The following is a 25113-nucleotide window of genomic DNA, read 5'->3' on the forward strand; positions in this document are numbered from 1 at the left end:
GGCACAATTTATTTCTATTTTACTATAGAAATAATGAAAAAAATATTTCTCCAAGACAAATATTTTGCGTTTTTGATATGGTAAATGTGAGGAAAAAGTGACCTACAAATGAATTATGATTATCCCTTAATGATTTCTGAGACCATCCAAATATCACATGCATGCTTTAATTTGTTTTAAAGTTTTCAAAATGTAGACGTCTAATTAGAAAGTAGTTTTATCACTTGCCGATAAAAATCTTTATGCAGCGTGATTTTCAATATTTTCCTACAAATATAAATCTGAAAGCCAAGTTGTGTTTTTGCATTCAACCCCATTTATTCTCACACTTCAATCAAATCCAGAGCAACCAATTCTAAGTTATATTTTCAATACTTTTCCAGGTAAAATATCTTTAGGGTGGAATATTATATATTGAAAAAAGATCATTTAAGTTGTTTTATTTTCAGTTTGCTCACTAAAGTCCACAAACTTTAATAGGTAATTTTCAGAGTCAAATATAAAACACAAAAGAAACCCCACACATTTATAATAAAGCTATTTATTCACTGTAAATGAACTACATAAATTCACCAACATGAAGGACTCACAACATTACAAAAATATATTCTACACATCACAGGTTGAAAAGACAATCATTTTAAAGTACAAAGTTCAATTTCAAAAGACTGCTCACAGGTTATTTTTTTCTCCCACAGGCAAGCTTTAAAAATATTCACAATAAGAGATCCCACAGAGGTTTACCATCTTTAGACTGGTTATCTCCAAAATACATTACAATAGAAAAATACACTATGTTGGGCAGGAACATCTTCAGTTTGAGGTGCCCAGACATAACAAGGGTGCCTTAAATACATCAACATTGAACATAGCACGAGTTCCAACTGCAGACTAGACTGTGGGTCGCAGTAACTTGAGATCCTGTAAGAAAATATCCTGGAGGAACCAAAGTGTCCCAGGCTAACTCCATAAGGCATTTTTGTCTAGATCCCACAGGAAAATTCACTATTTTGCCAACTCCTTCAGGCTTCCTGGCCAAGAAGCCTCAACACCTTTTAAGCATGATGGAACACTGCTGACATTAAGTGTGCAAAAGATTAAAAACCACAGCAGGGTCTCCCTTCATTGTCCCATTTTAATTTTCGCTTGGTGTACCAGGACGGCTGCATACGGGGACATTCTTCCTCAGCTGGAGAGATGCACAGCTGAGCCAGCTGCGGCTGGTGGGCATCTCCCCAACAATCTCCCAAGTGTCAGTTTCTTCACAGTACCGCTCAATAGTGTCATGATATCTGTACAAAGAATTAACAGAATTAAACAAAACAAAAAAAAAAGTGCACTCAACTGTAGTTTCTAAGAACTGTGATTAAAATATAAAACTAAGTAAAAAAAAAAATCAGCTCACCTGTCCCAACCCTCTTCACCTCCCAAGACATAAATCTTTCCGTCCACTACAGCCACCCCTGGCCGGTAGCGGCGTTCCTTCATTGGAGCGCACATAGTCCACTGGTTGGTCTTTGGGTTGAAACACTCGACTTTATCTGTGTTCTCTGTAGAGGCATGCCATCCACCTAAAAAGTAATCAATTAATCAAAAATGACTCCAATCTGTCAAAAAAACCCTTCAAAGATAGAGGAATGATTATTACCTATAACATAAAGTTTTCCTTTGAGCGTACAAGCAGCTGAACCCGAGCGTGCAATCTGCATTGGAGCGACCTCAGTCCACACAGCGGTTTTTGGGTTGTAAACTTGGGCAAGGTCGGTGCCGTCTCCATCCTCAAGAACTGCACCACCTACCAGCCATCAAGAGAAAAATGTAATGCACGTATTTTTATAGTTAAATATTCATTAAGAAGGACATGCACGTTTCTTACCAGTAACGTATAGCAGACCATCCAGGGCCACCACTGCAGGACTGGTAACGGCCATTTTTACCGACGGCGTGAACTGCCAGGAGTTTGTGTGGGGATTGTAGCACTCCACCGAGTCCAGACGACCTCGGCCCTCCCATCCGCCGACGGCGTAAACGAAGCCGTCCAGCATGACTAGACCTGAAACAGGTTTCACTGTTAATAGGCTTTTATTATAACTGGGCCACACAAACAGTCAGAATAACTCAGGCGAAAAAAGCAGCAATAATTTTAGAGATCGCAATCTTCTTCTAGTCATTTCAGCAGCTTCCATTTATCTGTGCTCGATTTAATACACTTATCTTTAAGTAATTTTTCATATAGGTTTTTGTGTAATCTTTCTTTCTTTGACTTTGCCTTAAGAGTTCTTCTTTCCCCCTGGTGAATTCTAAGTTTCATTTTTGGATTGTAAACTTCCCCATAAAAAGACCTACTTATTGTAAATCTGCTCTTTAGGTTGCAGTTTCTGAAATTTCTTTGATGGAATAAATTGTACGGTAACTTGTTAAGGGTAAGTCGTCAGTACACGGTAGAATATAATGCATCATTCTGAGGTTTTCCTACCCAACTCGGAGCGAGCTACATTCATGGGAGCCATCTCCATCCAGGAGTCGAAGCAGGGGTCATAACGCCACATCTCTCTGCTTGCTGAGCCATCAGGAAACTCTCCCCCCGCCAAATACAGAGTCGAGTCTGCAAAAGGATGGAAGAGGAACATGAAAACAAACGATTCTGGAGAGGATTCAGTGCAGCATCTTATTTAGTGAAGGATAAATGAGTCTGCACCTCACCTGAGACGACAAGCCCATGTTTGCTGACCGCGAAGGGAAGGCATGCTAGGTTCTTCCAAATGTTTGTCGTGGGATCAAAACTCTCGACACTGCGCAGCACCACCTTGTCGTCTTCCCCACCTACAGTTACTATTACCGCGACAGTTCCTGTTGACACGGCAACAAGTACAAGAGGATATGGCTTTAGGATATGCCGAAGTCTAAAAATGTAATGCTTGTTGTTGAGGCAAAGGGCTGTGTGATTATTAATTCAATGACATATTCACAAAACAATTTCCATTTCAAAAATTAATTCCCAGCATATGCTTGGTTTGTTTGTTTTTTATTTCTTGGTTGAACGCAAAATGTGATGGCTTACAGTAATTTCCTTTTCTCTGCTGATGGCAATATAAAAATTGGACAGAAGTATTTTTAATAAATATATGTTAAGTTTATCAATTAGATCTGAAGATTAAAAGCCGGAGCCATCTGTGCATGTCAACTTAAATCTTAAAAGTGTAACTAAATGGGTAACAATGCCTTTTTCAAACCAGTTTTACAAACATCAGATGTTTTCTTAATGGATCGCCAACTCCTTCCAACTTTCTTCGAGAAAACTGAAAAGAAAATGTTCTCAATCTTTCATTTTTTGGTGGTGCCAAACTTCTGTCCTTGGGAGCCAGTTTACTGCTTCAAACAATAACAGAAACTTTTGCATCCACCTAAAATAATTTGGAAAAAGTCATTGTAAAGTCTACCAAGGAATGGTGGTCAACATAAACTGACCAAGGAGGGGAAGGGATCAGTAACCAGAGGAGCACATAGTAGGCTTAGAGTAACACCGCAGTAGTGGCAGACATCCATAACCTCAAGTTGGAAAATCCATCATCAGGATGACCATTTAAAGGCAGAAAGCCTTTGTTGAAAGAAAGTTAGAAGTTCCATCTGTACAGAAGGACACTATCTACCACAAGTTTTCTGACACAGCAAAGAAGTTGCTCTGATGGGAATAATGTTTAACATTTTGAATAAAAAAAACAACAACAACAAAAAACAACCTAAAACTACAGCCAGAGGACACCTCCCCCATGATGAAACGTGATGGTGGCGACATCAGACTCTCGGGATGCTTTTCGGGAAGCAAATAAGATAATGCAGACTGGACACCTTACTTTAGAATGTCTTCTGGCAATTCAGACTTTACACAGATAGATCTCATTCCTTTAGGAGCCCGAGTTACAGATGCGACTACCTGTACCTGTGGATCTTCGTGGCCTTGCTCGGGAGCTGTAGAGCTCTCCTCGGCGATCCTTCAGCAGCAGGTAGTCCTTGGCCTCAGAAATGAGCTTCTGACAAGCCTGGTTCTCTTTTACGACATCTAAAGACTCAATTAGGTCGTGGAGGTAGTAAGGGCTGATGAGAGGCAGGCGGATGTGCTCGAGCACCTTTGAGGAACAAACGAAAGGAGGAACATCTTTTATTAGACAATACATGATGTTTTTACTTGAGTGTTTCATTTTAACTTGAAACCACTACAAATCTTCATACAAAAAGGCAGAAGTCCAAAATAAAATGATGAATATAACCTAAAGACTTGGACAGTTTTACATCCTTTCATATTTTGATAAGGGGAAAATTCTGTGAAAGGCTCCAATGGTAGCAAATAAGCATTCACATGACACCTTAAGGGTAGGCATATAGAACATGTAATTCTGCTCAAAACACTGCATTTGTCCATATTGCCAAATGAAATGGGTGTAATTACAACAATTAAATTTTACGGAAAACACAATAAAAACTCAAACGTCACCAAATCTCAAGGAAGCATTACCTTTTCAAACCCCTGCCTGCGAGAAGGACATTTATTCAACCACAGCATGACGGCCTCAAACACCATCTCCTCTTTAGGAACATCAAGAAGGTCGCTAGAGATGATTTCTGTAAGTTTGTCCACACAGAGAGACAAAAACTCTTCCTGGAGAGAGAAGAATACACAAAGGATCACAGCGATTAGCACAGTTTTTTGTTTTTTTTTTAAATCCGACTAAGAAAGGAATTAGCAAAATTGTATGTCATTCAAATTTTGATGCTTAATAAACTCAATTTTGCCTACTACAGCTCTCACATTTGGAAGTAGATTAAACTAAATGCAAAGCCATCACCTGCTGATAAACAGTGCTGAAGTTCTCCAGAATGTACTCCATACTGCGTTTCTCCAGCACCTTACAGGAATGGGCCTCGGCAAAGCAGTGAATTCCCACACAGTTTGTCTCGTCCATCTGACGCTCCATGAAGTGACAGCAAGCCTCTCGAACAGCCATCACGTCCAATAAATTGGCCGCTGCCAGAAGCGCCTACACAGGAGCAAAACCAGTCGTCAGCAGTGATTCTGGTTGGAAAAAAGCAACAACAAAAATAAATAAAAAGAGGGATCGCTTACTTGTACGTTTGCTTTAGTGATGAATATCTGAGATGTATAGGCATAGGTCACCAGCTTGCCAATCATCTGGGGCTCAACTCCATTAATGGCAACACGTTCCTGCTTGGACTCCAGCAAGTCAGCTGAAAACATTGCCTGCAGAGAGGGAGAACGAAAAGCTCAAAATTCAGGATTTTATAGTACATCACGTGCAATTTATTTGTGAACCTAAGAGATGTCTACCTGGAAGTAGGAGCTAAAGGATGCAAGTACAATGCGATGGCAAGGGAACTCCTGTCCTCCACAGCACAGAGTCACATCACAGAAGGCTTTGTTAAGCCGCATGCTGTTCAGGCCCCGCAGGACTGTGTTGGGATGCGTGGTTTCCAGAAACAAGTAGTCCTCCCCGCTCTGAGGGTCCGCGGGAGGGCTAGCAGCAGCGGTGCCTGAGTCCTCCGGAGACTGGAAGATGGCGTTCATGACGGATGGCAAGAGCAAGGGGGAGCCGACGGGTATTACTTCAGCCATTTGTGACTGTGTTAGGCACTCCTGGGGTAAAATACAGTTATGTTTGACTCAAACTACAGCTTACACCATGATTTATAAACCAACTTTTGAAGTATCACCCTTAAAAGTTAGTAAAAACTAGATTTAAATCTAAATAAACATGAACGTTGAACGTACAGAAGCCCTAAGGCAATCTCACTAATTAGGCTTAGCTCAGATTCACCAGGGAAAAGAAGCTACTTTAGACCGACCTAAACCTCTCCTGATGTTAGAGACCACGCATAGCATGAACAAACCTAGGATATTAAATACTCTAAAATGTAAATACTCGCATTAAATACCTGAAAAACATAGTCGTGACAGGAACAGAAGGAATACTCTCCCACATACAAGACAGACCAGTTTCAGCTACGCCTCTCAACTGAAGCCTCGCCCATCTCCACTATAAACTCCAAGCAGCTCGGTGATTGGATCAGCTGACGTTACATCCCTGTGACCGTGATGACCAATCACTGAGGTCTTCAGAAACTAACCACCAATCATATTTCGAGAGGCCTTTGCTTAGTCAAGACGATTCACCTTGAAATACTTCCTGTTTGGAGTTGTCCCTTTAAATTATACCCAGTGTTCTGGCAAAATGTCATTAGCTCTTTGAGCTCGGCTCCCTGGTTCAAAGTATCCTTCGGAAGAATAGATGTTTACGGTTCATAATTAGCTATTCGTTTATTGTAGGGTTCTGCAGCCTGCGACTCACTATCCACTGATCCGCGGCTCTTACCAGAAATAGCCGGGGCATTGCAGTATATAAAATGCAACTTTTTTTTATATATATTTACTGTATGTACAGTGGGTCTCAAAGGTGTAGACATCCCTGTACATTATACCCAATGATGGCTTAGATAAATAATCTACATTTATGTATAAATGTAGCCTGTACAATTATCAAGAGAGAGCAAGCTCGGCTGCTGTACAATAACCACAAACAGCAAATAAATTAGTAAGAAGGAACAAAAATAGGTTTAAAAAACTAAACTACTGAAATAACCTGCTTGCACTGTGTGCACACCCACATGCTGATAATTTCTTGGCATTCAACTTTTTTCCTCCATTTCTCCATTTTTCAATTTTATCCTCCAATTATCTGTTTAATTAATATCTGAATTAAGCAGATATTAATTCAATATCTGTTTAAATGTTTGAAGAAGTCTTTGTAGTTGTAATAATTAGGGGCCGGAATGTTGTGGATAGGTGTAGCACGGGATCACGTGGTGTTATTAGTGATTGTAGATCACCTGTTGCTCACTTGGTGACTTCAGTGAGTGGGTGATGGGGGAGGTCTACTTTTTGCTGACAAATGTTAGCGACTATCCAACAAAGTCGCTGAGCGGCTGAATAGGGGAGTGGTTGTTGACGCGCAAGCTGATCAAAACGTAAATCCAAGCTGCAGTTGCAACGATTTTATTGTCCATATCCAAGCAAAACAGTGTTCAAAATCAGCATAAAAACGGATCCGTAGAGTCAAACAGTGATCAAAAACAAAACATAGCGGTCAGCAAAAAGTAGACCTCCCCCATCACCCACTCACTGAAGTCACCAAGTGAGCAACAGGTGATCTACAATCACTAATAACACCACGTGATCCCGTGCTACACCTATCCACAACAGTAGTGGTATTTAGATTTTATTTTGTAGGGCCAAGAAAAAAAAAGTTTTTGTATTGAAGAAGTTGTTGATTTACTCGGGCCTTATTTTGTGTTGATGATTTATTTATTTTATTTTTTTTATCCAGAGTTTGAATCAAAGACATATTTTATGCCTCTTTTATTACAAAATATATATAAACAATTACTAACATTGAAATCAAACCTTCAAAATGTATGATGCTCTTGCATTTCCACCGGCTCGGTTTGGGCCCAGATACATTTAACCAGTGAAGCTTAATCTTCAGTCCTTCTGTGGCCAAGGTTTAAATATAACAATGAAACATATTATTTGAATATACATGTAGTTTATTGATAAAATGATCAAAATAGTCAAATGATTTATGATTGAATGCATTTAAGTTAAATCCCTGGAAATTCTGAATTAGTACATCTCATCTATGTATCTGCAACGTCCTGCTAAATCAGCCTTAATATGCTTAATTTTGACTCATCAAAATACATTATTTGTCTATAGAGAATTTAACTAGGATTCACACTGGTTGTTATGTATAAATGTAGTCTGTACACTATGCTTCGTAGCTTTCAAAATAAAAAGTGTTTATGGAAAGAGAATCACCTTCAGAACAATACAGAAAATCAAACTCTACAAAATGTTCAGTTTCATTTTAATCTGCAATATCACAATTTTAATATGATGGATATGTAGATCACAAGCTGCTGTCCTTCATGGTCCCAGGGTTATTCATTGCCTTTGTTCTGCGAGCAACAGCTTCCAAGATCTTCTTCCTGGGTCCCAACTGGATGCGAATGCCTTTCAGGTCATCATCAGAGCAAAGAATGAGCGCCTCCAAGTCCAAGTGCTCTCTTTTGAAAGCGGGGGCAAATTCTGGCAAGGAGATGGTAGACAAGAAGACCTCCAAAGGGGAGGTGTCCTCATCTTCATCATCATCCAGCCCCAGATCTTCTTGATCCCAAGGAAGGTCACCATCACCAGCCTCCTCAAAGCCAGATGCATCTTCATCTGCCTCAAACAACTGGTTCTCAACGAGGTAGCCAAGACTTTCATTATTCCCTGTGGGAAGAACATCTTCTGTCTCCATGTTCATCTTCTTCATGAAAATCAGGCCGCCAAAGCCAGGTCGGTTAAAGATGGATTGTTTGACTTCGCTTGGCTCGTCTCTGGAGTCATCATCTTCGTATTCCTCCGTCTCTCCGCTGACTGGGTCACTCTCATCTTGTTCTTCAAAGACATCCAGAAACTCTGGTTTGTCAGAGGATTCATTCTCCTGCTTACGGAAGATGACATTCCCACCTCCTCCTGTTCTCTGCAGTGTGCCCTTCTCTTTCTTTCCCATCTTCTGGAGAGTGCCTTTAACTCTGGCTGTAACAGAGCCGGTCTTGTCTGAAGCAATAAGCTTGGAGAATTGTTCACTCCTGATGGTGCCATCATCTGAGAAGCCTGATCCCATGCTTGCCTCAGAAACCGACCCATTCATGCTTCCTCCGCGGCTCATTCGATCCATCTTGTTTTGGTGCTTTTTCTTCACCTTCTCATAGAGTTTCACTCGTCTCTCTGCCTCTTTCTGGGCTTCCTTTTTGATGTTGGCGACCTTTTTGGGATTTTGGTTGGTTTGTTGTGAGGCGGCGTCATCCAGAAATCGCACACAGTTCATGTGGCCTCGAGACGCAGCAACGTCCATAGGTGTGTGGAAATCATTGTCCAGGGCAAAAAGATTGGCTCCGAAGTTCACCAGAAAGCTGATGATGTGCATGTGGCCATTAGCAGATGCGTGGTGTAGCGGCGTGTTTCCCCAGATGTCACTCTTGTTGGGGTCTCCTCTGTGAAACACAAAGAGAGGGGGAAATCAAATCTGAATTTGTGGTTTAAATTGCTGAAAATTTCCTAAACCTGAAAGCAGTTTGGTTGGCAAAGCAAAACAAGAAAAATACTAGTTCACTTGGTAGACTAACTGTGACTTAGGGTAATTAATATTGCTAATATGCTGATTTATGGTGCTTATACCATAAATCAGATACCCTTGTTGCCTACATCACGAGGTTACACCCAAAGGTAGAATGTGCTGTTTTAGCAGTAAATGCTCTGGAATGAAGAACATAATTTGCACAGTAAAAGGATGTTAGTGTGATAAATCAGGCAGAGTATTCAAACCCTTTCTGCCTTTTTATATCAGGTTATAACTATCAAACTTTTTTGTATTTCAGTTAATGGTCTTGTATATGACAGACCAATACACATTAGTGCATAATTGTGATGTGAAAGGAAAACAACTCATCATTTTATTACATTTTAGTGGAAAACCTAAAATAGAATTTGAGTAAAACTAGAGGTACATTTTGCAGCAATTTAAGACTTTAGGTTTTAAAATACACACTGTATTTATACTACAGTAAATATGTTACTTATAGAAGCATTTATTTGCACTGGATTGTGTCTAGATGTGTCAGCGTAAAGGGGGAAGACTAAAAATCCATGACACACTTTTCAGATTTCTCTGCTAAAAAAAAAAATAGATAAAACAATTTATTCTCATCCCTCCACTTTTCAGCTTTTCACTATTTTGTTTTGGTTCGTTTTGGTCTTTTATATAAGGTGACCCCAAATATACATTAAAACTTGTGGTTCATATGTCCCAAAAAAGTGGAAGCATCAAAGGAGGATGAATGCTTGAGGGCCCTGTTAATGAGATTACTTGTTAAGCTTTAATTTGGTGCAGATGGATAGTTGAAAGAAATTTAATATCAAAGTATATAAACTTAATGCTCCTGTTGAACTCAAAATATTGGAAATTGCCTGTTTTTTTTTTATTTATAAAATATTAAGAAATACCAAGACAAGTAAAACATGCACATCTATGGTTTTAAATGTTTGTTGATATTTTTTTTTTTTTTAGGTGAGCAGATACAAAAGATTCAGAGTACATTAAAATTATTTAAAGACTTTTCTTACAGTTTTACATGACTGAATATATATGACAAGTTTAAATGTTTCTCTGTAAAAGCTATGGCAACCTTCAGTGTGTACCTTGTCAGCCAATAAAGTTTTATTACAACCACCGGAGCAGAGCTATAAATCTGCTGCTGGCTGGAGTCTGTTTCCATAAAACAATACATAATATGCTCATATCTCTGTTTCTACATTCTGTACGGCCTTATCACATTCTGATCCCACCTTGCTGTCAATGCACCTCCCACCTTTCTTGCCAAGAATGCAAACAGCAACAAACAGAAATCTAAAAATGTTAAGTAATATGTTAATAAAAAAAAATACCAACATTCTAAAAACTGCGCAAGGTTGAAGATAATCAATGAGCTATTAGAAATTTTAATTCTTTTCTACTTTTTTGTCAAATTTATCTAGACTTGATTGATACATTTTACTGGCTCTTTTTATCATAAGTTTCGGTTCTGGCTGTAATTCTGAAAATGTTTTTGACCACATGCTCTATTATAAGCAGGTTACTTCCAGTTAAATTTCTCTGAATGTTTTTGTTCATCTTTTGTTGTCCTGACAGTGGGATGGGGGTGGTGGGCATGCAAAGATAAAGAGCTTTATTGTTTTACAGGATGGATTTGGATGACTAAATTTTTAGGTCAGCTGACGAGAGAGGAGTCCAGTGTACAAAATTAGGGTTTTCTTCATGACACTGTAGCGAATAACAAATGCCAAAATAATCCATCAAAAGTTAATATTGAAGTAGAATCTACTTTCTGTTAGGTGATCTTTGATCTTTAGAAGCCATTTCGAGCTTTAATGAAAACTGAACTGTTTTAAATTGTGAGAATTTCAACATCTAAACTCATGAGAAGGACTGTGTTTGACAAAGGTGTGTGAAATAGAAAAGTTCGATTATGCTTACTCTCTGCTGCATATGAGTTGAAGAGCATCGACGTGTCCGTGAAAAGCAGCCAGCAGGGTGGGAGTCATGCCATCGTCGTCAGCCGTGTTCAGGTGCTTCCTTGTGGCCTCCTTCAACAAGTCTACGTTGCCATCAACCGCTGCCTTGTGGTACCGAGACATCTTTGAAAATGTTTTAAAATCCTTGTATTTCTCCTCTTTCTGCTCTTTCGCTTGTGTCAGATGAGAAACTGTGGACCCGAACAAGCCAAGTGATCACTGGGTGTGTGAGCTGCCCAGCAATAAAACAAAAGCAAAGTCCAGCTCCCTGCTGTCAACTGCATCACTTCCTGCTCCATATATCAACGCAGCTTACCCTGAACTCACAATGAGATCTTAAGCACTTGAAGACAATATGTTGAGCTGCTTTATCGCACTTCTGTACATCGCTACATTTAATTCATATCTTAAAAAACATTATTACAATGATTTCTGTTCAACAAATCCAACATTTTTAATAGGATTTTAATAAAATATTAGTGCAAAATCACTGTTCTTGAACTAATTGCAATTTGTAATCTATCTAAATCAGAGATTTGAGAAATTTAAGTATTATATAAAACAATACAAAAATGCAGAAAACACCTTTTAGAACTGTTTTTAAATGCAATCTCTGAAAATGTAAATATTATGCCCACACATTTTACTTACCATTGAAATTACAAAAAAAAAAAAAAAAAAAAAAATTCCATCAACAGGATTACAGTGCTGTTACTATGCATTTTGAAGAAGGTTTATTTAAAATTTGAATTTGAATTTAGTGAATTGACACTAGTGTGCTCCTGACTATTCAAGAGAGAGTAAACTTACTGTTGAGATAGAAAAAAAAACTGTCTGAGAGGCCTGCAGAGAAGATTTTCACAGTTTTTAAGTGTGAAAAGGGTATATTTGAAATCAGACATTTTACTGGGAAAAAAATCGTCTGTAAGAAAAGAAGATTCAAAACAACTGCCAAACATGCACAGCTCAGGTCACCCCTGCAACTTCGCTAGACTGCAAGATGCTGAAAGAAGTCTCTAAGAAGTCTTATATTTTATTGCAAAAGCTGCAGCAGGTTAGCTATTCTTTCTATGAAATTGTCTGTGTAATCAAAAACAGATTGCATAAGTTTAACTTTCATGAGAGGTGTGTAAAGAGGAAACCTTTGCTCTCTGAAGACATGAAGACCAGACTGAAGTTTTCCAGAAAGATCAAAGACAAATACAACTTCTGGAGTAAAGCCCCTTGTTCATGGTTTGGGGATCTCCACCATGCAACACCATTATATCATGTTGAACTTAAAGAAAATGTCAGAAAGTCGGTAAAAAAAAAAATATATATAGCTAAAAAATCTAAAGCAGAACTAGACCCTGCCTCAGAATAATGACTCAAAATAAGATAGTAAATCCACATAAAGCTGGCTGAAAATGGAGGAATGGAAAATCCTGGGGCAAATCAAATCTCAGATGATTGTTTTCTTGCACTAGTTGTATGAAAAGGGGTGTGGTCCTATTTGGAGATAAACCTTTGTCCTATTCTTGAGTCTTTTGCAACCTGTTTGCACTGTATTCAGTTCCCTCAGTCTTTCCATCAACTCTGAATCGCTTCCTTTCTAATTTACATGCAAAAATAAAATAAAAATAAAAAGCACAACAGGTTTTTCTCTCTTAGAATGCACATTTTATAAATATATTTATTAAGGAGAAAAAACAAACCTAATTTCAGTGTTTGAAATTAAATCACTTTCTTTCCCAGAGTTTAAAAATAAATTAGACATTGATATGCAAATAATTAATTTCTGTCTCACCTCCTGCACCGTTTGTTGATTGAAGAATAAAAAACCCATCATAGCATGATGGTGCCACTACCATGTTTCATTGTAGGGATCTTTAACCCACCAGTCTTAGAAAAAACTGTTTTGTTTACAGTAGCCAATAGCTTTTTAGGTGTTGTGATAACCCTCCTGACCAGCAGGTGGCGCAACACGCTATTTGGTGATTTTCTGATTAAAACAGAAGACGAATCTGTCCATTGGATCTACGGTCCAGCACTGTCTTCACTCCTTTCTCGTCCCTATTTCCACCTTTCGCAACAACATCATGCAGTTATAGCAGTAAGAACTATCCGCTCCCACCGCGCCAGAACCAGGCCGACGCCCGTCTGTCCTCTCCGGGTCTCTTCCGGGCTACATCGCCCGGCTTTTTAATTGTTGAGCTCTCACCGGTAACATCCTGCAGAGATGTCCCACAATGGTGGCTCTGTTGTCGGCCTCCTGTCCTACGAGACGCTGGTCCACGCGGTGGCAGGTGCTATGGTGAGTTTTAAAACTATTCCCCTGATATCAGTAGCTTCTTCATTTGAGGAAGAATAAAGAGTGAAATGAAAACATCGAGCGACAGACGGAGCAGTAGTGGTGATGTTGCAATGTCTTATCTTCCAGGGGAGTGTGACAGCCATGACAGTCTTCTTCCCTTTGGATACAGCTAAAAGCAGATTACAAGGTGAGTTTGAGTTGTTATCGTGTAATCATCCAGTTTAGATTTGCATCTATGAGGATTTAAAATAGAATCTTCTTCTTATAAGGTTTTAAAAATATTCCCATTCCAACTGTCCCTTTATTATTCATGTTGTCCTTATTTATTCAAATAAATAAATGCCAAAGTGAAGAAGCTGTGTGTCAATAATTAGATACACTCCATCATTTTATAGCTTGGTAAAACCACCAATAACTCAGTAGTCCTTTAATGCAGTCTCTGACATTATTGTGGAGGATTTTTTTTGTGCACTATTCTTCACAACACTACAGTAGATCATCATTCTATCTCAGTATGATTTCCTTTTGATTGATATTATTAATAAAATAGGCAAGGTATAAAAAAATATTTGTTGCACAGACTTTAATACCCATAGGCTATTGAGCATCTGTTACAAATTACAAGCAGAAATGACCTGATGTAGTAAAGCTGATATGTCTGCAGTTGTTGCTTTTTAACATTCTTGTAGTTCGTTGGACTTGAATCGTGATATTTTCACGTTTTCTTCTCAGTGGATGACAAAAGAAAAGCCCAGTCCACGCCTGTCATTTTGGCTGAAATTGCGAAAGAAGAGGGCTTGTAAGTTCAACTTTTTAGGACCTTATATCACTTAACGTTCTGTGATTCCTGTAAAACACGCGTAGAGGTGTATACCTTAAGTTCTCCACCACTTCTCTCAGTTTGGCTCTGTACAGAGGCTGGTTTCCAGTTATCTCCAGCCTTTGCTGCTCCAACTTTGTCTACTTCTACACTTTCAATGCTCTGAAGAAGGTGGCTGCATCTGGACCGGGCAAGCCCAGACCCGGTAAAGACCTGCTGATGGGGATGGTAGCAGGTAAATATGATAGATGCTCTTTTTTAGCATCAAGCATGCTGTAGTATTAAAGGTAATTGATGAATGTTTTGCCTTTTTTATTCTTATGTTATAGTTGGTTTACCTTGCCTTGGAAAAGTATTCATAGCCCAATTAATCCATGCATAGATTCTTTTTCTTTTTTTCTAATCCAAATATCTGGGGTTGTTAATTAGGTTTTTCCAATGAATTTGAACCATTTTAATTCATAATGTGGGTTGGTTAAGCTCTTCATTTCCTGCTACATTTCTGCCGCGTTAAGAAAAGCATGATGCTGCCACCACCGCGCTACGATTTTGGGACGCGTGCCGTCTGACCGTCATGTGTTCGAGCAGGTGTGGTGAACGTGATCCTGACTACTCCCATGTGGGTCGTCAACACCAGGCTGAAGCTGCAGGGAGTGAGGTTCAGAAACGAAGACCTCCACCAAACCCATTACAGAGGCATATTCGGTGTGTATTCCAATTCCACACCCCCTCAGACGTGCTTTTTATGTGACACCGAGCCGTCCAACATTTCGGCTTTCCTTCTCGTAGATGCTTTCTCGCAGATCATCGCCAACGAGGGAGTGGGAACGCTGTGGAACGGCACCCTGCCCTCTCTGATTCTCGTCCTCAACCCGGCTGTGCAGTTCATGATTTATGAAGCCATGAAGAGGAAGGCGGGCAAGGGCGGCCAAAAGGCGAGAGGATGCTGGATATGTTTTTGACATATAATATGAACCTCGCTACTTCAGGATCATTTGTGTGATTTCAGTTTTGTTTTAGTATAGCAGTCACGGAGAACTCTATTAAATCTTTATTCCCTGGCACAGATATCCTCAGCAAAGATCTTTCTCATCGGAGCAATCGCCAAGGCAATCGCTACCACAGCAACGTACCCACTCCAAACCATCCAGGCCATCCTGAGGGTAAAAAATACGTCTTCTTCTCTGACACATTAGCTCGGCTTCCTGATTTTGCAAAAGTCACAAACGCTAACTGGAAACAGTAATTCATTAGCTCCGGAAAAATAACCTCAGCTCTTCTCTTCATCAGTTCGGTCAGTATAGAGGCGACGGCCAAGGGGGCCTGATGGGGAGCGTCTCCAATATTTTCTTCCTGTTCATGGACCGGATCAAGTGAGTTCAGCGATAAGTGGGCTCAGAAAACGGGCGGGCGGGCTGTCGGTCGCTGACGGTTCTGTGTTTTTGCAGGAAGCACGGCTTTCTTGGGTTGTACAAAGGCTTGGAGGCCAAGCTGCTGCAGACGGTGCTGACGGCCGCCCTGATGTTTGTGGTTTATGAGAAGATCACAGCCGCTACCTTCAGACTCATGGGCCTGAGTGAAAAGCTGAAGCACTGAGAGGTTCTGCTTGAATGGACAGATTTAATCGGTGCCCGCTACTGATTTCTATTAACACTCGGATGTGTGTTTATTGTCTTACCTAACTGGAGTTGGACTTGACTGACTTCTGGGCATTCATAACATATTTATCCAAACCACTGATGGCGTTCTAACGCACAATGGCGTCTGGGCTTTAACTTTATGACAACTTCCATCTATGCAGATTTTTTTTATTTATTTTGCTTCCACAGTAGAGCCTTCCTAAACAGCTGCTATATTACGGTTTTGTAATAGTTAATACAAGGGAGCATTAACTAAATAAAGGCAAGTATTAGATACATATTTAACGAAAAAAGAAAATCTAATACTGTTTACAAGCCTTCCTCCTCCAAAAAAAACCAACAACTAACTATTACTAGTTAGTACTAGGCCAGGACCAATTCTTTTTGATCTGAAAAGGGCCAGTCTTGCTGTTTTTGATGTTTTTAAAGACCTATAATTAATGTCTTTATTATAAGAGGTGTGCTGTAATTTAAGGGAGTAATAATTATTTGTGATCTTATTTTAAGACCCTGGATATTTTCTTAACTTGTGCTTTAAGATGTGAAACTATCCAGTTCACATTTACTGCTTAGGAAATACTGCTAAAAATAGGAGATGCAGTGTGGATGCCAGTGTCATGAATTAGCTTTGATATCTGTAATGGTTTTTAACTAAATTAATGGCTGAATGCACTTTTTCCAGATCAGCAATTATGACAGAAATCACTTCATCATTTTTTCTCTAACAGTGCAAGTAAAGCTGATATTAACAGACGTGGAGGTCGGAGCTAATTGTACATAAGTGCCTCAGAGCTTTGGAACTATGTGGGGTTGCCATGGAAACGGTTTTCTATCCTCTGAGCATCTTGTCTTCCATTATTTAAGGTTTCCTGGTGCTGCCGTATCACAATGTGCTCTCGCTCTCCAACTGTAATACGTGTTTCATGATGTTTCTTTGTACCAAGCTGAAGTCTTAATAGAAATGCATACATATCCAAACAAGACAAAAGGACACATTTGGATAAATACTACATTAAATCACAAGCGTCAGTTACTGTCTTATCTATTTTATTAAGAATTAAAAAAAAAATAGATTTACATGAAATACTGTTAAAGAAATACAATTTGATTTGACTTTTTTTTTTCATTTTAACTGTTAAAGATTTTTTTTTTTTTTTTTTTTTTTTTTACTTGATGGTTTCTGGATCAAAATGACTGTTAAAACAAGGAAACAATAAAATAATCATGAAAAAATTACAGATTGTTTTATTTTAAATTATCATGCACAAAACAAAGGACAAAGTTTATTATTTAAAAAAAAATCTTCCCAGAAGATGATTAAGCGACAGATGCTTACGTTTGTTGAACTTTTCGTGTTGAGGAAAACTTCAGAATTCAGCGCTCCGATAAGATTTTAATATCAAAATTCAGTTTTCCAGACTTAAAATTTCTTCTTTTTTTCATTTTTATATATTTTCAGAAACATAAATACAAAACGTTTGTTTTCCACACTCAGGTTTAAGTTCTAAAACCTGCAAGCAATTACTAATGATAATTAAGAGGATGCAACTTTCGGACAGAGGGGACAGGGAGTAGAATCTGCAAGTTCAAAAACTTCCAGATCTGGAAAATACTTCCATAAAATTCCATAATTTTCCAACATTGTAGGAATCCTGAAAGAGGACGGCTGTTGTTATTCTGGAGACCTGGTCATTTCCTTAATATACCAGTCGGGCAGGAAGGAATATCGGGAGTCCCGGTGGACTGAGTAGGTCACGTCGTTGTGTGGCTCCCAGGAAAACAAGTACACCACACTGAAACAGAAATATTTTACAAACATCAGACCTAACCATCCAGGAATAGTAAAGTTAGCCATGTTGGTAGTCAACATCCATTCATGTAGATGATAAAATGTTGCAATGGAAAAATCCAGGCAGTTTTGCCAGACTGGACCAAAACAGTCCAGTCAGGCATGTCTCAAATGGAAACTGAACAAATAATCCTCATCCAAACTAAAACCTCTTCAGATGGGACATTGCCTTCAATTTCTGTCTGTTATCCTGCCACATAACTATGAACAAACATATCTCTTCATTTAAACTCACCTAGGATTGTCCTCAGTAGCTTCACGCTTCACAAAAGACAGGAAGTCGCAGCAGAAGTTCATGCACACTGTTGGCTTCCAGCAGTTGTATTCGTTCTGGGGAAAAAAAAAAAGACTGTTCAAGTACTCGGATCTGCAGCCGGAGTTGACTCATGTCAATTGATGTCTGAAAAGGAAACAAAAAAGTCTGAAACCTTTTCATACCTTGATGAGCTGTGAAATCTTGGAGATCTGAAAAGTCTCCACAGAAACTACGGTCCCGTCATGATCCCTGAAACCCGCAACCACCCGAGGGACCCCGGGGAGAAAAGACTGGGCCCACCACTTCAACAGTTTAAACCTGACGCAGACACCAAAATAATAAAAGGCATCAGAAGCATCTGTTTAAGCAGATCAAGACGATCGGTCAGGCGATTCAAATCGTCTCTCTGACCTGTGGAAGTTGCTACGCTGTTTGGGAGTGCAGATCTCTGCAGAGGTCTTCAGCTCCACGTAGCAGGCAGGAGGGGGAGGAGCACCAGGATCTCTGTCCCGACAATCCACCTCACCAGAGAACAGAAGCTTGTGGTCCGTGAGCCGGGTCTGGACCACGGTGCAGAAGGCCTCGTTGGTGTTGACCACTCCGCTGGGGTCAGGGTCACTGTTTGTATCGTCTGCAGGAGAGGACAGAGGAGATTTCTACTGTGGTCCAATAGAATTGCAGTGTGCTTATATTATAATGCATCGATCCAAAAACAAACTGATCTGAAGCATTAGATCGTACTTCTAAATTTGATTCTAATATACTGGAACTGTCCTTATTTTTATCTAAGACAAATGATCTCACAAAAAAACAATGCTTTGATTTTAGTCGTTCTAAGAACATACCTTTGATTTGGTAAAACATTACTTTACAATTGCTTCTAAAGTGAAATTAGTAAGTTCTTTCAATGATTTGTGTCTTTTTTAAAAGAGATCTTTATGTGTTCAATTGGGAAAATTCTCTCTCACTAAGATGCTTTACATTTTGGTGTTCCTCAAGGATCCATCTTTGGACCAGCTTTATTTACTCCACATGTGATTCCTTTGGGTTTCTTTCTTGCTTGTTTTTAAATATTGAATTGACATCTCAATATATTTCTGAAGTGTCACCTCATCCCACTTATTTTCTTTTCCTGAAAATAACAGATAGAATCTAAAACCAGAAGTATTTACATTTGTAAATACTTCTGGTTTTAGATTCCATACAAAACAGCTGAATCTATGCAATAAGGAAGCCGGTAACGTTCACTGACTTACATAAAGGCAAAGTAAACAGCCCCTCACCTGCACACATGTACTGTTCAAACTTGTATCCCCAGTACATCATCTCCTTGTTCCTCTCTGGGCGGTTTTCTCGTTCCCTGCGAGCAGCTTCGGTCTCCACCTCGCTGATGTAGAGCGTGCCGTTAAACCTGGTCACCGCCAGCAACCAGCCCTCTCTGGTCTCGTACGGCGTAGTGAGCAGCTTGGTCAGGTGGCCCCGCCAGGTCACAAAGTCAAAGTCTAACGGGCTGCGAGGAGTAAAAGCTGTGGATCACTTTTCGGCCTGGTGTCACAGTTTATTAATGTTTCTTATATTATTCCTCTGTCATCTAAGAAACGCCAATATTTAACCAATTTTCCTCTCAAATTAAAAGTGTTTATTCTATATTCTGTGCATAAACTCACCATGAGGCATTTGTGGTCAGCTTGGATGTCAGCTTTGACCTGTTGGCTATGATCCACCGCAGAATGTGATCCAGCTTCTCCTTGACATTTTCGTCCCTCTTCACGTATCGTTCCTTGTACCCATCCCTCAGATCAAAATTGGGACTTCGCTCAGGTTCCACGTAGTATCTCATCTGCCTGCTGTCGTTGAAAAACCTACGCCGAGAGTCCAGAGAGAAACAGCCCACTTCCACAGGCTGCTTGTACAACGGAAAGTCTCTCTCATACGCTTCCCTCCTTGTGCTTAAGGTCTGGGACCTTGGTGGGGTTTGTCTTGGAGTTGCACTGGACTGATGCAGGTGGTGATTTGAGGGTCTGAATTGTGCACCGTCACAGTGGTTTCGTCTCCTGTTATCGCCTCCCCGTCTGTTTGGGGAATAGTGGTGGTGGGAGCTGGAAGTAGGGCTGCGGGATCTGTGCCGGTCCATTTCTAACACAGAAAAGACCTTGACCTATGAGACATACTGACCATGGATAATCGTAATCGTAAAGTTAAACATACAAAAATGAATCTCCAACATATCACAATCTGCCCCTTTATTTCTTGATTGACTTGGTTTTGACTTGCAATTGGCGAGTTAGACTCAGAAGATCAGATTTTTCAAAACTAAAAAAGTCAGAAGGCTAAATTTCACAGAAAACCAGCACCTTATATCAGTTAAGTAAACTCTGATAAGTGCATTTCTACATAAAATCACAAATAAAATCAAGCACATCTAAATGAAGCTCAGATTCCCATAATTGCTCATTTCTACCTACAAACATTAGATTTGCAAGATTACTACATAATAATTCATCTACTCTCAAATTATGTGAGTGCATACCCTGATTATCTCTGCAGTTCTAAACTTTTAAGTTGTAATCATGCTTTGATAATGTGTGCGGAACTAATAGATTATGCATGATACAACAATATATACACCTCGTAATTGTGTGATAAAAATCTAGCGTTCGCTGCTTAAAGATTACTTCCACTGCACCACCTGTATATGCATATATTTTTTCTATTAACAATTTTATTTTTAAAACATTTTCATTTAATTTTTATTATAGATGCATCTGACCAACTAAAATACCTGACGAGTAAATGAAAACCTACCTTCTGATCAAAGAACACAACACAAACTGCTCATCTGTCACCTATAAAATAATAAAATTGATGGATTTAACTATATAACATTTGTTCAGAATTGAACCAATAAAGAAAGTTAACGTATTTTTAAATTTGCGGGGGTGCTAGCTAGCCTTACATGCTACAAACAAACTTTACGCAACTTCCGGTGTTACTATTTCAAACTCGTCCACTAGGTGGCAGCACCGACAGTTTATCTTAATAGAACCAACATAACAGTGAAAAGAGGAAGCTTTACATTTTGTGAAATGATAACATTTATGATAAACTAATAGGTTATTTAATTTAATAAATTGCAAGAAACGGCGTTCAATCTACACCGTAATTAAAAGGTAACTGTTTTAGTTACCTATACAAAACGTTTGACTTAAGTTAGCGCCGCTAAGGTTGTTAGCTTGGCTAACTATAAACTTTGAAAAGAACAAGACAACGCTTCGAAAAAGGTTTTATGTATGAGACACGCTGGTTCTTATAAGAACATCTAGTAGGTCGTACCTCGGGTAAGAAGATACCTAGCCTTTAAATGAAAATGCTATCCAGTCATCTTGGTGAATGGGTCATATCTGCATTATTTTTGTTCCAGGTATGAATAGAAAACGGGCTCTGGTTTCCGACGCTTTCAAACCGAAGAAAAGGAGAAATGGCACAGAAAAGTTTGGGGCTGGTGACGAAGGTGGTGGTGAGTGTCTTGAAAAGTGGTTTGTACTTTTATCTAAACAAAAATAATGCCACATGTACAAACGTCTCTCCATGCTTCCTCTCTTAAAGAACCAGCTGACATGAAATCCACCTTGGAGAACCTCATGACTTTATTTCCCAGAAAGCTCTTTAACGACACATTGCCTCCTATTGTACTGAAGCATCAGTTGTACAGCGTACACAATGACAAGACCCTGGTGGATAAGGAAGTGGTGAGCCAGCTCTTTGATTTTTAATAGTTTTATAGTTTGTCATACCACAGTCACACATTTCAATTCGTTTCATTGGGATTTTATGTTGCAGACAACACATAATAAATAACGTTTAGCAGATAATTTAAAAAAAACTAAAGCCGGTCAATACCTTCCACATCACAAGCATAGAATACTTTGTCTTGCTCTAGCACATAAAATCCAGTAAATCTTGTTATTGAAAAACGTTAAAAAGGATTTGAACTATTTTTGAAGTTCTTACTCCCATGCTTTTGTCTGAGCAGAATAAACTCCAGGAGAGTGGGGAGCTGCTGATGTTCCAGCTCGGGTTTGACTCTGAAGCATTCGGGCTGGTGTTTGCGTCAGACTACAAGACCAAAGTACTGGCCGGCGAAGAGGGGAAAGCAACACAAGCAACTGTTGAAAAGTTCCTGGAGAAAGTGGTGTCCTCCTGCACAGATCTGAGCTTCAGCAAAGACAAGATGCTGAGGGAGTTTCTCTTCACAGACTCTGAGATAACGTATGAGGAACTCTGACTGCGACACGCTATTGAATGTTGTTCCAAGATTTTTCATCTGCGTATAATTCTGTCAGACATGAGCACATTGTTTTTCTCTCCACCAAGGCAGCTGGTGAAGTCAGGGGTCCTGACTGTGAGGGATGCTGGCAGCTGGTGGCTTTCCATTCCCAATTCTGGCAAATTCACAAAGTATTTTATTCAAGGTTGGTATTTTAGGATGATTATTGCATCTTCACTGTAAATATTTCTCATTTCTGTAAGATTTTGGCATTCTTTACCTGTGGGGGTTTGTTTGGTATCATCTAACACATTTTTTTCAGGACGTAAAGCAGTGCTTGGCATGGTGAAGAAGTCCAAATACAGCGAAGTGTTACGAGTCAATCTAGAGGAGCGGCGAACAACCTCACACGTGAAATTTCCTATGAAATATCACGTCCATGACATTGTTGGGGCAGAATTGGTAGAAAGGTACGATTTAGTCTGTTCCTTTCCATTCAATTGATAATGCTTGTATGTTCTGTATAATGGTAAACGTACAAAATTCAGTCTATTCTTTTCTGCTGAGCTTTTATGAGTTATTGAGATTATTTCCGGAGAGAGTATATTCAGATTTTCTAACGGTTTGTCTTTCATCTCTTCTCAGCATACCTACGACTTCGGGGACTTTGTTACGATTTGCAGATTCCTGAGCTGCTACTGAGCAGCTGGAGGGTTTCTGAAGAGGAGATATGTGAAAAACACCCAAAGGCTGAAACTTTTGGGATGCCACTAAATAAATAAACTTTTCACTTTAAGATGTAAAGTTTTGGCCACATGTATTATCAACCCAGTGTCGGTTAATGAATTGTACATTTTATTGACATGAGATTAAATGTTGGGTTATCTTGTAATAAAAAATTACTGTAGCCATTTCCCTGAGATGTGAATTTAATTCTAAGCTGAAAGAGTTTAATAACTGGTATGTGGTGCCAAATGCATGTTTATTTATCCAAGACATTTTAACTACCTTCAGTTTATAAAGTCTCCAGTTAAATGACTTCCCTTTAGAATCAGTCAGTATGAAATGTGGGTGAATAAATGGCTGACTTGACAGTTATATTGACATCCTCCACATTATAAGCCACATAAGGTCATAGTATAAAAAAACAACAGTTCTTCAAAATCGGCAAAGACAGTTTGAGTTTAGGGAATATTTTTAAAGAGTCCATCTCTTAACTCAATCGAGGTCCAAGAGTCTGGAGGACGAGTGGAGAGGCGTAGAATCCAGATTGGTTGAACTCCAACGTCTCGAGGGTTGGTGATGGAAAATCATTTCCCTTTGTGTCCATTTCTCAAATCCAGCCCACATATTTAACAACATTCTACGATTCCCACTGCTGACAACCTTTTAAAATCAGCATCCTCTGCATCCCTGTTTATATTAAATTGGCTTTACTGTGGTCAGACTGATTCCTGAATATCCGATTTTCTTCTGTATGAAGGTGGCAGTTTGGGTCTGAAGGGTAAAACTGGGGAGCCGATCGAGTGTTCCCAGTGGACATGATCAACCTCAACTATGAGGATTTATACATGCTTAAAATGTAAATATGTGCCAAGGAATCAAAAAATAATATTTGTGCAACAATGTTTTAAAAATTAAAAATGCTAAATAATCATCCCATTCCAAAACAAAGGAAAAAAGGAAATGAATCATTGGTGTCCGAACCTCTAATCTGCTGGGCCAAAGTTATACAGCTGAACGTACTCAACCACAACAATGTAAAATATTTTTTAGTTTATTTTGGAAGTGGTGTGTTCCCATCTTATCAAAAGCCGAAACTGGCTGTATTTTAATAATAAAAAGTCAGAATGTTGTAGAAAATCTGTAACTTTGTAAAGTCAAAACATAAATAGCATCTCACATATTTGCCTTGTAAAAGGAAAACATTTAAAAGGCATTTTGTTTTATTTGTAACATTTTTGCTCGAGAAAAGTTTGTTATTTTTAGAAACAAACTATGGATGGATATCAGTTAATAGTTATAATTGTTTAAGGTATAAAAAAGAAGAAGTTAGAAATTCGGACAGATATTGTCAAATAATTACTCAACACTAATTTATAGCACAAAGGTGATGTATACAACAGAGGAAGTGATTTTACAGGAATTTATTGGCTTTTTCAAAAAGTGACAATAGTTTTTAATCCTCAAAACTAAGAGAGTCACAACATTGGCTTGGATAAAAGCACAGCTTGATTTCTGAATACCGATGAGCAACGTGTACTTAACCCCTGATCTAGTAGTTCAAATACATTTTGTAAATAGGCAAAAAATATATATAACTGTAGCAATTCTAATCTTAGTTTTCAGTATATGATGCACAGACATGCTATCAGCATTAATTACAAAAAGCTAGGCTTGAAGGGAGATTAAGGTAGCGTTAACCGTAGAGGTAATAAAAAAAAAAAGATATTCATAGTGTTAGTTAAACAATACAGTGAGTGTGTAACGTCTGAAGAAAGATACAAAATAGACAAATCACGATTATAACAAAAAGATGATTACACTGTCTACTACACCATAACCGACAGTAGCTTTGTTACTGTTATTAGCAGGCATAGATGCTCTTTATTGTGACATTGCTTAGCCAGTAGTGATGCGTAAAGAAAATAAATCAAAAGTGTTGCACGAAAGGTATTCGGTAAATGCCCACAGAGCATTAAAAGAGATGTGCTCTTGTCCCCCCCCCCCCCCCCCCCCCCCAACCCAAACAACAACATTTTTTTTTTTTATAATTTTTTTTTTTTTTTTCATATCTCCC

General features: G+C 39.0%; 5 protein-coding genes across 12 annotated transcripts; 2 read left to right on the forward strand and 3 right to left on the reverse strand.

The window, feature by feature from the left end:
• Nucleotides 1–523: 523 nt before the first annotated feature.
• LOC106956937 (kelch-like protein 20) lies at nucleotides 524–6058 on the reverse strand. 3 transcript variants are annotated; one of them, XM_015048062.1, is made up of 12 exons: nucleotides 5950–6058; nucleotides 5345–5650; nucleotides 5123–5257; nucleotides 4845–5036; nucleotides 4514–4657; nucleotides 3935–4127; nucleotides 2704–2850; nucleotides 2477–2605; nucleotides 1877–2053; nucleotides 1649–1795; nucleotides 1406–1571; nucleotides 524–1292 (listed from the first exon to the last, which is right to left on the reverse strand). In XM_015048062.1, the coding sequence occupies exons 2-12, from the start codon at nucleotides 5627–5629 to the stop codon at nucleotides 1136–1138; spliced, it is 1872 nt and encodes a 623-aa protein (XP_014903548.1). In that variant the 5' UTR covers nucleotides 5630–5650; nucleotides 5950–6058; the 3' UTR covers nucleotides 524–1135. The 3 variants fall into 3 exon arrangements, with proteins under 3 accessions (XP_014903548.1, XP_014903558.1, XP_014903539.1); XM_015048072.1 differs by having other exon boundaries at nucleotides 3941–4127; nucleotides 5941–6046; XM_015048053.1 differs by having other exon boundaries at nucleotides 5941–6046.
• Nucleotides 6059–7599: 1541 nt separating this feature from the next.
• On the reverse strand, nucleotides 7600–11475 carry anks4b (ankyrin repeat and sterile alpha motif domain containing 4B). Its single transcript, XM_015048085.1, has 2 exons — nucleotides 11151–11475; nucleotides 7600–9111 (listed from the first exon to the last, which is right to left on the reverse strand). The coding sequence occupies exons 1-2, from the start codon at nucleotides 11309–11311 to the stop codon at nucleotides 7980–7982; spliced, it is 1293 nt and encodes a 430-aa protein (XP_014903571.1). The 5' UTR covers nucleotides 11312–11475; the 3' UTR covers nucleotides 7600–7979.
• A 1715-nt stretch (nucleotides 11476–13190) lies between these two features.
• Nucleotides 13191–16262, forward strand: slc25a17l (solute carrier family 25 member 17-like). 2 transcript variants are annotated; one of them, XM_015048127.1, is made up of 9 exons: nucleotides 13192–13481; nucleotides 13608–13668; nucleotides 14214–14280; nucleotides 14382–14536; nucleotides 14890–15006; nucleotides 15091–15236; nucleotides 15369–15464; nucleotides 15592–15674; nucleotides 15750–16262. In XM_015048127.1, exons 1-9 carry the CDS (start codon nucleotides 13407–13409, stop codon nucleotides 15895–15897), a joined length of 948 nt encoding a protein of 315 aa, XP_014903613.1. In that variant the 5' UTR covers nucleotides 13192–13406; the 3' UTR covers nucleotides 15898–16262. The 2 variants fall into 2 exon arrangements, with proteins under 2 accessions (XP_014903604.1, XP_014903613.1); XM_015048118.1 differs by having other exon boundaries at nucleotides 13191–13481; nucleotides 14890–15236.
• Nucleotides 16263–17374: 1112 nt separating this feature from the next.
• Nucleotides 17375–21007, reverse strand: dxo (decapping exoribonuclease). 2 transcript variants are annotated; one of them, XM_015048105.1, is made up of 7 exons: nucleotides 20841–21007; nucleotides 19714–20228; nucleotides 19330–19556; nucleotides 18458–18677; nucleotides 18229–18364; nucleotides 18026–18120; nucleotides 17375–17734 (listed from the first exon to the last, which is right to left on the reverse strand). In XM_015048105.1, exons 2-7 carry the CDS (start codon nucleotides 20178–20180, stop codon nucleotides 17614–17616), a joined length of 1266 nt encoding a protein of 421 aa, XP_014903591.1. In that variant the 5' UTR covers nucleotides 20181–20228; nucleotides 20841–21007; the 3' UTR covers nucleotides 17375–17613. The 2 variants fall into 2 exon arrangements, with proteins under 2 accessions (XP_014903591.1, XP_014903582.1); XM_015048096.1 differs by having other exon boundaries at nucleotides 19714–20182; nucleotides 20852–21006.
• A 96-nt stretch (nucleotides 21008–21103) lies between these two features.
• On the forward strand, nucleotides 21104–23226 carry LOC106956980 (serine/threonine-protein kinase 19). Of its 4 annotated transcripts, none has more exons than XM_015048150.1 (7): nucleotides 21104–21368; nucleotides 21468–21563; nucleotides 21653–21795; nucleotides 22080–22315; nucleotides 22421–22518; nucleotides 22636–22783; nucleotides 22959–23224. In XM_015048150.1, exons 2-7 carry the CDS (start codon nucleotides 21470–21472, stop codon nucleotides 23002–23004), a joined length of 765 nt encoding a protein of 254 aa, XP_014903636.1. In that variant the 5' UTR covers nucleotides 21104–21368; nucleotides 21468–21469; the 3' UTR covers nucleotides 23005–23224. The 4 variants fall into 4 exon arrangements, with proteins under 4 accessions (XP_014903636.1, XP_014903629.1, XP_014903645.1 ...); XM_015048143.1 differs by having other exon boundaries at nucleotides 21105–21384; XM_015048159.1 differs by having other exon boundaries at nucleotides 21107–21216.
• The last annotated feature ends 1887 nt before the right edge of the window (nucleotides 23227–25113 follow it).

This window comes from Poecilia latipinna, unplaced genomic scaffold, assembly GCF_001443285.1.
Source record: "Poecilia latipinna isolate Pla-1442-1.1 unplaced genomic scaffold, P_latipinna-1.0 Scaffold42, whole genome shotgun sequence".
NCBI classification, from domain to species: domain Eukaryota; kingdom Metazoa; phylum Chordata; class Actinopteri; order Cyprinodontiformes; family Poeciliidae; genus Poecilia; species Poecilia latipinna.